Genomic DNA, 12,560 nt, shown 5'->3' on the forward strand with positions numbered 1-12,560 from the left:
AGTATAACTTGGCGAAGCGGAATTCAGTAAATTGAGGAATTTGTCCACTAGAATACTATTTGTTGTTATCACTACCCTTAGGATTAGAATAGAATTCCTGAACCCCATCCTATTTAATTTTTGCATATTTTGTGAAAAATCCAAAAAAAGCGCTTCATTGCAAAACCTTAAGATAGCTCCCACATCCATTATGGCTTGAAATGAATATGAATAAACACGTAAGGCCCCTTGTGATCATCAGCAAATCACATCAACCACCGATCTTATCCACAGCGATCTTATCCACAGTCAAGACCTGGCATTAAAGGAACCTTGAAGTCATTGTATGATCTTCTAGCAATCTTAGCATACAGAAGACTTTATTCAAGAGAGGATAAGATATTTCGGTATTTTGTTCTACTGTTTGGTGAGTCATAAAACACACATCAACAGACATCAGTTTAGCAATGTCAGAGGGGCTTGATATTAGAGATCGCAGAGGTTCTAATACTGATAGTACTTGGATCATGTTGTTAGTTTAATAGATTGGTGTTCGACTTGAGTTGATGCCTGTGCACAGGCTTATTGAATGTCATTGTTTGCTTGAGTTCTGTCTAATGTCTATAGGTAGCAACCATGCAGGGTTTGTGGATGTGAGTGCAATGTCGCATCAAATCCACGAATGACTCATCTCTATGTTAGAATTGACATCAGTTTCAAATTCGTTATTTGTTCAATGCATAGTAACGAGAATCATGACGATTTATGCGATTTGATTCAAGCCAAACAATTTTTTGTGAATCGGTGAATTGAATCAGCAATAAAGGGTTGATGAAATAAGTTAGTCACTAAATCTCAACAGTTTTAAAAATTTGTCAATTCGTGTCCGATTCAATTCCAATTCTTGGTCGATTCGCGATTTGATTCGGCCTTGTCGATTCTGATCCGATTCTGACTCTCATTATTTTGGTTCAATGTCTCTGCATTCCTCCATCAATAGAGTTGCGTGCTGTGCCTATGGGCAATATAAGGTGCTAATGACTTTATACCTACGAAGTTGTATGCAATGTTTGTTATGCCTTGTTGATGTCGTGCTGGCAATGTAGGGGTTTGGTGGATCCGTGCGTCTGTGATTGGTTCAAAATGACTTGCCGAGGAAGATTGCTATAAAGAAAGAGCAGCATAGTGTTTGCTTGGTAGTTTGGGGGGAGTCTTAGTCAATGCTTGCACGCTATGTGCGTTGAGTGTGATATGGGTCATGATTTGAAGTGGTTGAAGCTATAAGATATAGAGCTCCTGTGTGAGTGCCTTCCTGTGAGGTGTGGGTGTCCAAGATGGATGGATAATGCCTACTTGACCAGCTAGTTGGGTGTTTGATTTTGCACTGCGATGTTGATGAGCCAAACCAAAATTTGTAGTGACGGTTTTGATGTCTCACCACAATACCTGTGCACATGGTACCCAATGTAACGACCCTTCATTGGTGAGTCAGTGGGCAAGTGAGAGCTAAGCGCTCATTGGCTAAGGCAATGTCGCCGAGCAAGGGAAAGCGGCTTGTGGTGATGGTAGAAAACTGTCATGTTGAGTGCAAACCCAATGATGTTTTGCAAGAATGTAGATGCTAATGTCACTAGGGATGGCAGCGAGCTCGATGATTTGATTTTGCCCATATGCAATGAATGTCTCTCGAGTTGAAAGTCTCACACAAATCAACTTGGAGTCCTGTGTGATGTCATGTTCGAGGTGGTGGGGAACTTTGTGTGTGGGTGATATTGTCGATAATAATTCTTATGACAATGTTGGTGCGTAATGTTTCTAGATGTCTGAGAGCTCAATGTCCTTGCAATGTCTACTGATGTCTGACATGTCAAGCAATGTTTGCTTGGGCGAGCTTGCACCACAAGTGCCGATGTAGTGTGTACTTCCCGATGTTTGGTCAGTAATGTGGGCTAAGTTCAGAAGTTAGACAACTTGGGTCAATGCTCGTGTTTTGTAATGTTGCAATTAGAGACTTGTCCAATGTCTAATTGCATGTAATGCAACTCAATTTTTGCAACTTGATTCCAATGTTTGATGTATCCAAACCTGAGGATAAGTCCACGGTTTATTACATTTACTTATGTTATTATGGAACTAGATATGCACATTTGTGTATAGCTAACTACTCTTGCGAACAATATTGTGATCATTGAACAAATAATCATGTGCCTGTGATGAGGAGACCTTTTACAACAGACTTAGTTCTAATACATCCCATAGTAGAATTGCTTGTCCAAATTGAAGAATTGTTGCAGAAGGAATTGACATAGGATGCTCAGTTCTAGATACAATTTGGAACACGATGGACTAGATCTATGTCCATTACTTTGACTAAGAATCTACAAGATGAATTGATTAAAGTGATTTGGAATAAGGTCAAGATTGAAAATCATAATTTCTTAGTAGTAGCAATGGACCATGCTGATTCACCATTCATTAGAGGCATTAGAGACAATTTAGACCTCATTGCATTCATAGAGCAAGATATCTTCCATGATTTCATTCTTTGAGCAAGAGATCTTCCATGATTGCATTCTTAGAGCAAGATATGCTTTTGTGTCTAAGGGAGTAGCTAGAGGATTTGCTTCAGTTGACATCTGAGGATCTTGGTCATATTGGTTTAGATGGAGTGGACCATGTTGAGATGGTTTCCCCAGTGATTAGGTATACTTCCCATTTGGACCATGATTTTTCTAGTTCTGTCATGAGATAGAAGTTGCATTAGTGAGATATGATGATCGATTTCCTCTTTGGGAAATTGTAGCAATAATAGGACTATGATTCATGGGAGGGAGTCCCATGTATGTAGGCTGAAAGGCCTTTATGTTGACACCTAGCTCGTGATTTTTTTGGATAAAAGGATACTTGTTGAGTCTGGGATTCACCAAGAGTGATGTAGACTCCAACCTTGTATTTCATGATAGTTCAAATCATGTGGAGATCAAGTATAACAACATTAGAGGTATAAGGAATACTATTCAGTTGAGGTACATTAGCATTGATAATTAGATGGTCGATATTTTGACCAACCCATTTGCCAAAGAAAAGTTTGAGGTGCAAGCCCTTAATGTATTATTCTTTATGAGAGAGAAGTTTGAGGTGTAAGCCTTTGTTAATGCATTCCTCTTTGTTATGGAGAAAAATGAAGTGAAAGCCCTTGTTTTACCCTTTGGGAGTAGCCATGGTGGATGTTATGTGAAACTCCATGACATAATTCTCGTGTTTATTCACCCTACGGGAGTAGCCACGGTGAATGTCATGATGAGACGATGACATTGCGTTGAGTGATTTCTGATGAGCACTTGTGTGTTCATTTGCATTTCCATGCATTGGAGTAGCCATGATGGACCCTCGCTCCAGTGGTAGCTATGGTGGATATGACTACATAACTCAAATATCGAGAAGGATCCTCTCTAGCTAAGAGGGAGTGTTAATGTTGTAGCTATGGTTAGATTGCTTTAGGCCGACATAGAGAACATAAATATCTAATTAGCCTATCGGCCTTAGACAAATATATGAACCAATTTGTTAATAATTAACAATCACTAAATAAAGGGGTCGACTTGGAAGAGCGGTGACTCTTGGTGAATGGGCAATACTAATAGTTATAAAGGATGATTGAATGTTCCTTTCTTGGCATTGAACACACACTATCCTACAATAGACAATTTAGAAAAGAAGTGCTCAAGGAGACATAGCTATTTATTGTTGATGGTTGGGAGGGCAATATCGATTTGAGTCATTGCCTGTAGTTAAATGAGCACATCAATTAACAAGAAAACCCCATGAAGGTCGATGCCATGCAAGTATTTACTGTGAATACAAAACATAAGTACTAAAGAAAAACCCATAAAGGACCAAAGAGAACCATGAAACCCTAGAAAAATCTTGCGATGCAAACGTTTAATTTAAATAGTAACTGCTGTTGAAATTCATTGAAACTGCGAATGGAGGTCACCAAAAACATGGGAACTCTCCCAATGCATTTGGAAACTTATGAAAAACCTTGAAAACTGGCTTGTGCTCCCAGAACAAGATATTGTAGAAGCGAGGGCACTATATATAATGACAATCTAAGTCTGCTGCAATCCTAGTGCACAAATTGGTGATGTAAAACATTAATCTAACTCCTCAACAATCTTGTTGCACGTAAATGGTGGCATTTGTCTTGAAATACCTTTTTTTGTATGGATACTTGTCGTGCAATTCCTAGATAATTGCAGCATAGAGGAATCTCATAATTGAGCCTATGTTCATCGGAGTTGCAAATAGGCTTGTAATTGTCCAACCACTCTTTCACTTTCCTCGTGTATGATATAGTATACTAGCATTTAGAATAAGGGAGACAATCAACTTGAAGTTGAGCTTAGTAGAGAGGAGGATAGCATGTGCATTTGATTAAAGAAGAATCATGGTGAACTTAGGATACAAAATAATGTTTTATTTTTGAATTTGAAAATGGGCAAGCACTTGCTATTTCAAGATAGATGAATTTGTTGCTTGGTCAAAAAGGTGGAAATTGTTAATTTGAACCAATGAAGTGTAATTGTTGGTGCCAATGGAAAATGCTACAACAAATTTGACTTAGGCGGTGGAAACTCCATGACGCGAGTTTTCGTTATAGAGTATGACCAAAGTTTGACCTTTGATGTTCATTTGCAATATGGGAGGCTTTGAATGTATACAAGGCCTAGGGCATTACTAGAAGGGGGAGATTTAAAGTATGTTGAAGCTTCTTGGTTGTCTTGGAAAAACGTCATTAATGAGCACACAGTTCATGGTGAACCAGAAAGATGGTTGACACGACTATTGTAGTTGTAATTACTCCTTTTGTATTGATTTACAAGTAACACAATAGGAAGAATTTCTATTGGCACCTACCTAATTGGGTTTTCTCCTCCAAAATGGGGTTTCTTAGGTGAAAATATTGTTGTTCCTTAGTATTCAAATCAGTATACATCGTTTAGCTTCCAATGGATTAATGCCCAACTCTAAGTTTAAGCAAATGATATTTAACTGATTTGTGGTTCACAAAGTATACTTTTGTAGGAAATTATAGATCAATTTGGTGTAAAAGCAGGCTAAACTTGTAGGGAAGCAAGGGAAAGGTGAGGTTAAATGATTGGGATAAGGTAGTAAGGCAAAAAGTCTAAAGAGTGGAACCGTTCTAATGATGAAATATGATGGGTGGCATTAATGGACTTCAGTCCTAGAAAGTCACATGGGAACAATGGTCTGGTCGCTTAGAAGCAAATGTATATACCTTGACAACAAGCTCAAATGGCTGAAGAGCAATTATCCACAAATACTCTAATATGAACATTAGTCAAGAAATTTGGCATTTGAGACGATGCAAAAGAAGAGAAGGGTGAACTCGAGTGTAGATGTGATCAATGAAAACCAGAAGTAAAATCTGAAACAACTCCATAGTTGAGACCAAGTTTGACATCAAATTTGTTGAAGGTCAAGTTAATGTAGAATTTTTAAACCCTTGAATCAAGCGAAGGCAAGTGTATCAGTGTCTTAAATAGGACTGAAGCTTCTACAGTTTCCTTTGCTTGCTTGAAAATGAATGGACACACTTTGGTTTGGTGGCAGAGCCATCGTTCTTTTTGTGAGAAGAAGAAGAAACTAACAATCTATGTTGGGATGGTCTTGGTGACTCAGAAGAATTTGTATTGACCTGGTGAGGTACTAGTTGAAGTGTAAAAGCTTACTGAATTTGTAGGCAAGATGTGTTGTTTAGCATCAGTTTGGAATAAAAAGATATCCTTAACAAATATCTAACGCATCTTGTGTTTTGGCATATCATACAAGTGAGGACAAGAAGAAAGGCAAGGGGGAATCTTCTAAAAATAGACAAGAAGATAAAGAGCAACCCAAGGAAAATGAAGGCAAATCAATCAAAACATGGAGAGGAAAGAAGACCAATGTTGCTGATTATCAATGTAAAGACAAAAAATCATTGCTTTTACTGCAATACCAATGACAACGGTGAAAACAAGTGAAAAGTAAGCCCAAGGAAAACTCGAAGAAGTTGATGGCTAACATTTAGGAAAAGGTTGAAACAAGGGAAGACATGAGGATGCATTGCTCAAATGGATGTCATGATTGAATAAGAAATGAGGGCACTGAAACTGAAGACAACAAGGATAAGAACATTTGCAGATCCAGTTCCTAGTGCAATTTGATTTCAGCTGAGATAGTGAGAAATCTTGTTTTGAAGGTTTATGATCATCCTCAACCTTAACCTTTGTGTTTGGTCAAGACAGATGTGGAGATTCAACTAAGAGTTGGCAAATTTTTGTTTTCTATTAATGCTCCATGTGTAGAAGTAGAGGTGGACGTAATTTCATATGATGTTGTTCTTGGATCCCATAATAGTAAATGGGAAGCTATATTCATGAGGAGAGCTTACAAGTGCAATGAGTGAAGGATATTAAAACATCATCAAGCAACACTAAAGCAAAGCAAGAATTACCATGGTAAGTTACAATGAAGTACTCAAGCTAATACAAGAGCCCAAGCAAATTGCAGTTTTGGATGTCTGAAGATTGTATTTCTTCTGGATGTGGAAGATCCTTTTCAGTGTCATGGTCTGAGAACTACCAACTGTTGTTTCTTGCTTGGTATGGACGATAAGGAGGATTTCTGGATTCTATCTATTGTTGGAAGACAATCTATGAATCATTTGCTGCTGTATGGTTCAGATCAGTGTATGTAATTTCTGTTATTCATCACAAGTTGATACTAATTTTCAGGTCAGATTTATATAAACTTGCTTGTAAGATTTCAGCTGAGGCAAATAATAAATCATTATAGTTATTTCTGTTCATTCTAATGTATGTTCCCAAATTTCTAAGTTGAGCATATTACAAAGTAATTGGAAAATATTTTCTTGTTATTAAGAGTGATCGAGAGATCAATTTATACAAGAGACTGAATGATGTTTCCTTAAGAAACAATTGTAAAGAATAAAAACATTCTATTCTAACTAAGAAAACTAACAGTTATCTACAATTAACTAAAGAATAGAAACATTCTATTCTAGAAATAGAAAACTAAATATTCGAAACATTCTAATATTTATAGAAGATTACAATAGATAACCATTAGATACTAAACAGAGATAATAGAAACTATCTATTATCGTAATACCCTCCCTTAATGGTTATTCTATCTAGAGCATGAAGTTGTCAAAAAGGGTAAAAGACAGATTCTGTTTGTTCAAGGTGCTCCGCTCTGTTCATTGTGGGCTGTGAACCAGATTGCTTAGATAGGCCAGCTAAGTGCTTTTGACATTCAACCTTCATGTGCCCAAACTTGTGGCAATAGTTGCATTGAATGTTTTTCTTCTAGGAGCCTTCCAAATCTAGAGCAGAGGATGTATGCTGAGAAGATTTGCTGATGGCACTTTGGATAATGCTCCAAAACTTTGTAGATGAGCATAATGCTCCAAAACAAACCGCAACAAGCCATGATTTTTGAGGTGAAAAATCAATTCATAGAATTTGAGTTTTTAGTCACTGTTAGTATGTTGTTTTTTAGCACAGAATGCCTTAGGAGGGTGTGCTAGAATATAAGGGTTACCTTTGTAGTAAGGTTACTGTAGTGACGTAAGTAGTTTGTTGCAAAAAGAGGGGTAAAAATTTATTAAGACAGAAAGGAATACAACAAGGAGAGCTCAACAAGGAGCTCGATCCTGAGCAACAAGATCATCAAATTCTTGCACCATCTCAAAGGACAGTTGCCCCCTATCCCTAATATTCCAACTCGGATCATGACTAGAAGCCCATTTGGCTAAACAATCAGCAGGTCTATTCCAACGTAAGTGGTTTGTTAGTATTGCTCTTTTAAGCATTTAGAATCTCCCAAACTCTACATAAAGAGATGAACCTCATTGTAGTTGTCACTCCGATATCTGACAGAATAATATTGTGTGATTTTCTGACACTGATATATGTATATATGTATGTATAGTTATGGAATTGGATAGTACAATTTGAATCACTAATGTCAGTATGCTTTTTCTTATTGCAGGCTATCATTGATTCCACACAAACTCAAATGCCTATGAACTTGCAGGAGTGTGCAAACATATCTATAGTTGGTCATTGTATTTTTGATCCAGGCTGCAAGAATTTACAGAACAAAACAAAGAGAACCAAAAATAAAATAGTAATACCTAATACCAGGAAAGAGGGGCTAAAGGCACACACAAATTCTTCCAGCACTTACAGTGGAGGTGATCTAAATGGTCTGTGGAATAATGGAAACCTATTGGTCAAACAGTATCAGCAGTGCAGAATTCAGAGTAGCATATGGATAGAATTGTTCTGTGAGACTGAGAGCTTGCCAATAAAAGAACTTAAATGGATTCCAATATTGTGCAACTTATTCAGGGAGGGATCAATCTGTTCCTCTGATATACACGTATGTAAGTTTTGGCCATTTTCTTTCTGCATTTTAGCTTTCAGATCCTTGTGCTTTGATGCTTCATTCTTTTTAGTTTATTGTATAGCTTAAAAACATATGGTGTAGTTGCATCACTTGCGTGACTTGTGAGCTAAATAGGTTTGGACCTTGGTGAGTTGCTTGCCTGAAACTTCATGGACAAGTTTCTGGCAAATGATGGCCATTCTTAAACTTCATGGACAAGTTTCTGGTAAATGATGGCCATTCTTTTTCTTTGATGCATAATATGCCGAACCTGAGATTAATTATTATTATTTGTTGAGAATAATTATAATTGTTAAGCTTGAGTAAACTTGAACCCAAGACCTCCAAGATAAGAGGCTCGCAGTTTTACCATTGTGCTATAGGCTGTTGCTAGATGGCTATACTTTTTTGTTATGTATCCACTAGGAAATATTCGGTGCTGATTTATTCATTAATTTATTTCTGAAATATTTTTTCTAATATTTGTATTTTGAAAATCTTTTTATTTTTATTTTCAATTTTGTGTCAACATTTTTCCTAGCTATTTATTCTCTAAACTCATTTCTTATGTTTTTTAACATTATTTTGCATACAATTTAAATTTATTTTGTGAATTGATATATATTTTTAACTTCGAGTTCGAATCCATATTTTAAAACATGTATAGATTTTTAAGAAAAAATAATTAACTTCACCATAAATGCTAACTCAATTTTGTTTTGGCAGACAGTAATGTACAAGCAGCCAAGATATGGTAGCCATCATTTTTCTTTTATGTCTTGGAGTTCCTTGTCTAAAGCATCAAATGTTCATAATGGTGCAAAACATTCCACGAGGCCTAATTGGATAGTTGAGCTTGAACAGCATCTGGAGCCTTCTAACCTCGTAAATTTCCATGCTCTTGGCCATTCTTGCTCATTCACAAATTTGGTTTTGTTTATTGGCTGAGTTAGTAAAGCATGTGCTTTGATAATGATTAAAATATTTTATTCTATTGGAGACAATTCCTCAATGTATGGTTAAGAGTGGCTGATGTGAATAAGAATGTTTTCAGGATGTGGTTGTACTGGCAATGAATAGTGCTACCGCTATGGAGAACATAGTGGAGAGGTTTTTACAGTCTAGTGATGTATCTTGTAAGCAGCTTTATTTAATTTCAGTGTAAGGCACCTTCTGCTGTAAATGCTTTTGTGGAGAAGCCTTTGATAATACTGTGCTTTGGGCTTTCTTAATCCCTTTGATCAATGTCTTATCTCCAGATTACTGACTAGAGTTTGTTGCTTTATGTAAAGTTGTAATAAACACACACCTTTGGCTTGCAGAATGATGGTCATCCTGCGCAAAATGACAGCTGCAAGTATAGCATTTATTGCTGTATTTTTCTATGTTAGTTTGCAGCTGATTTCCAAGATTTTAAGTAAGAGAGCATTCTCCATTGTGAATACAAACTTATCTAAATTATTCAGACATACATCAATAAATTTACAAATCCGTAGTCGGCAGTTGATGCATTGGCCTGTTGTTCTCCTAGAAAGTAGTTGCAGGTAATACTAGTTTTTTAAAGACATAACTGATATGAAATATTCTTCCATATTTGTTTCCTACATTTGGATCTTTCATCTGCTGTTTTTTGAAGTGGTTCTTACTTTGGCTTGCAATTTGTGTGTTGAGGCTTACCCTGATCCATCTGAGGCCATGTTATTCAGGTTTCAACCGAATGTTGGTGTTGCTCATAGAACTGCATTGTTGAAGCATTCTTTGTGGTCAGCTATTGCCATTGATATTTTTATCGGAAACGTTACAGGGATGTTGTTGCTTGTTCATTGTCAAGCTATAGCTGATTGGGTCCTACGATTTGCCTGTGGCATTACAGATAGTATTTTACGTTCTGGTTGTGTTTGGTTGATGGGGGTTCCAGCAGGGTTCAAGCTAAACACTGAACTTTCTCAAATTTTGGGCATGGTTTCACTCAATATTATTCAAGTGTGGTCTGCATTGTGGTTCTTTGTTGGACCACTTTTGAAGCCTGGCATTAAAGCGTTTGCTGTTTGTGGAATCTTTCTTGGCTTCACAATACAAGCTGCTTTATTAATAGATGTAATTTTGCTTGCAACATTCCACATATCCATGCTACATTGGTTATTGGCACTAGTATATTCGCATCAAATTCAAGCATTGTCTGCTCTATCTCGACTTTTCAGGTGACATCTTTGTTGCTTAGATTTATATACTATCTGAAAAAATAGCTTCTTATGAATTTTTTAACATTTGATTCCTCTAGAAAACCTTTTGAGATTGACACTGGGTATTAAACAGGGGACGGAAAAGAAATCCTCTTCGCGCTAGAATTGACAGTTTTGATTATAGTGTGGAGCAGCATATTGTTGGATCCCTTGTTTTTACACCTCTTCTGCTTTTGGTTCCTACAACTTCAGTATTCTATGTTTTCTTCACCATCCTCAATACCGTGGTCAGCCTAGCATGTATTGGCTTCCAGTTTTTGATATCAGGCCTCCATGCTTTTCCTTATGCTGAACTAGCCATCTGGCTGATGCATCCAAAGAGATTTCCATCTGGAGTATTTTTTAAACAGATATGGCCAGGAAGCAGCCAATTATCAGATGCTATGTCAAGATGCCCTGCAGTAGAGGAATTTGGTCTAGAAAGAAACCTGAAGGATTCTGATGAAATTGTCAAGAAATCAGCTTTTCAACTGTCTAATGATTCAGAGATCCTCGTCTCTTCTTTAGGCATCATTTCTGCAAGTTTAGGTATGCATCATTTCTTTTCCATTGAGAAGAAATGCTTTAATTTCGAGTTTCCTGCATTATTTGGAATATAGCCAGATTGGCTATTGTAGTAAACATTCAAAAGTCAGTTATATTTGCATTCAATGTTAAGGAACTAGGCCTATCCATTTACTAAGAAGTAGGTTGTCTGTTACAGGTGAAATCTTTTCTCTGCACCTCCATAAAACATTCAAGGGGCTTTCACTATCATCTGGAGCTTCAAGTGTTTATAGAGTCTTCAGTGGGGGAAGGTGTGTTGTTCTAACTGCTATGGGAATGGACAAGTAGGATAGAGAGTATGCTAGGAACTTCGGAAAATACTTAATTTAACGTGCCATTGTTAACTTTGCAGGATTCCGTCCTCTCTGAATGTTGGGATGCCTGGGCTTATGCCCTGGATTTCAATCAGCTTCAAGGAGTTTTGGTGGATAGCGTATGAAGCAGTGCTTGCTTGTCTATAAACTTCTTGGGGTAAATTTTTGTTTGATACGTCAACTCATTGGATTGTCAGAGGTGATAAGATGTGGCCGTCTCAACATTTTTTGGCTACATTTTGTTTTTCTAATTTTCAATTTCCCTCATCTTTGAAGACGGGAGTGCCTTCCCTCACGAGCTGGATTTTTTCAGCATCAATAAGTTTTGGTGCCTAATATAGCAATGGTTCTTGCTAAGCTCCAAATTCTTTGAGTGGAAAATGATTAATTCGTTGATTGTATATTAGAAGATCGTTTAATGTACCAGTACCAGATGTCATTGAACAGTTGGTCTTCTCGATTGCTAGTTCTTGGACATGGCAAAAGGCTTATTATTATTTGCCTTTTACAATTGTACGCTTAAAACCAATTTTTGTTAGGGAATACTGGTTGATGCTGGTTTGCCTCGTCACAGGCAGTGTAAAGTCTTGAAATCTTTTTGTTGGATTTTCGCTAGGTAACAAAGCTCAAGTGGGTCTTCACTACAAGCATGTAAAGATCATTAACTATTTCCATTAATCAGACCAAACTTGATGCGAACTAGCAGTCATTACATTGCACCTCTCAGCTATTTAGTATTTTATGTTTTGGTCTGTGAGTAAAATGTGTGAAACTTGCCCTTTGAAATGCATTTTGATATGTGCACATACACAGGGTAGGGGACAGGGGAAAGGGGAAAGGAACCATTGCTTAAGCACATTTCAATAGTTGTGATAATTCTTGTTAATAAAATGTTAAATTTTTGACTTCAAAAAGTTTGAAGTTGCTATTGTTGATGATGACTACCTAGTATAATGAAATGTATTTTCTTAGATCTAACAAATAACAAATCATGTGAAGC

The 12,560-nt window shown here is 37.0% G+C and overlaps 1 protein-coding gene across 4 annotated transcripts in view; it reads left to right on the top strand.

Annotated features, from left to right (window-relative positions):
- Positions 1-12,259, top strand: part of LOC149559231 (N-acetylglucosaminyl transferase component family protein / Gpi1 family protein) — a 71,794-nt gene extending 59,535 nt beyond the window's left edge. For 2 of the 4 annotated variants that reach the window (XM_089833161.1, XM_089833163.1), the window contains exons 2-9: positions 8,059-8,451; positions 9,184-9,342; positions 9,512-9,618; positions 9,780-10,001; positions 10,164-10,658; positions 10,774-11,228; positions 11,404-11,497; positions 11,599-12,259. In XM_089833161.1, coding sequence (XP_089689287.1) covers positions 8,059-8,451; positions 9,184-9,342; positions 9,512-9,618; positions 9,780-10,001; positions 10,164-10,658; positions 10,774-11,228; positions 11,404-11,497; positions 11,599-11,707 — 2,034 coding nt within the window. In that variant the 3' untranslated portion in view covers positions 11,708-12,259. Of the gene's footprint in view, positions 1-8,058; positions 8,456-9,183; positions 9,343-9,511; positions 9,619-9,779; positions 10,002-10,163; positions 10,659-10,773; positions 11,229-11,403; positions 11,498-11,598 lie in introns of all 4 variants that reach the window. The other 2 variants (XM_089833162.1, XM_089833164.1) reach the window with 2 other exon arrangements.
- Positions 12,260-12,560: the final 301 nt, after the last annotated feature.

This window comes from Cupressus sempervirens, chromosome 5, assembly GCF_028749045.1.
Source record: "Cupressus sempervirens isolate cs-2001-9-10 chromosome 5, ASM2874904v1, whole genome shotgun sequence".
Lineage (NCBI taxonomy): Eukaryota > Viridiplantae > Streptophyta > Pinopsida > Cupressales > Cupressaceae > Cupressus > Cupressus sempervirens.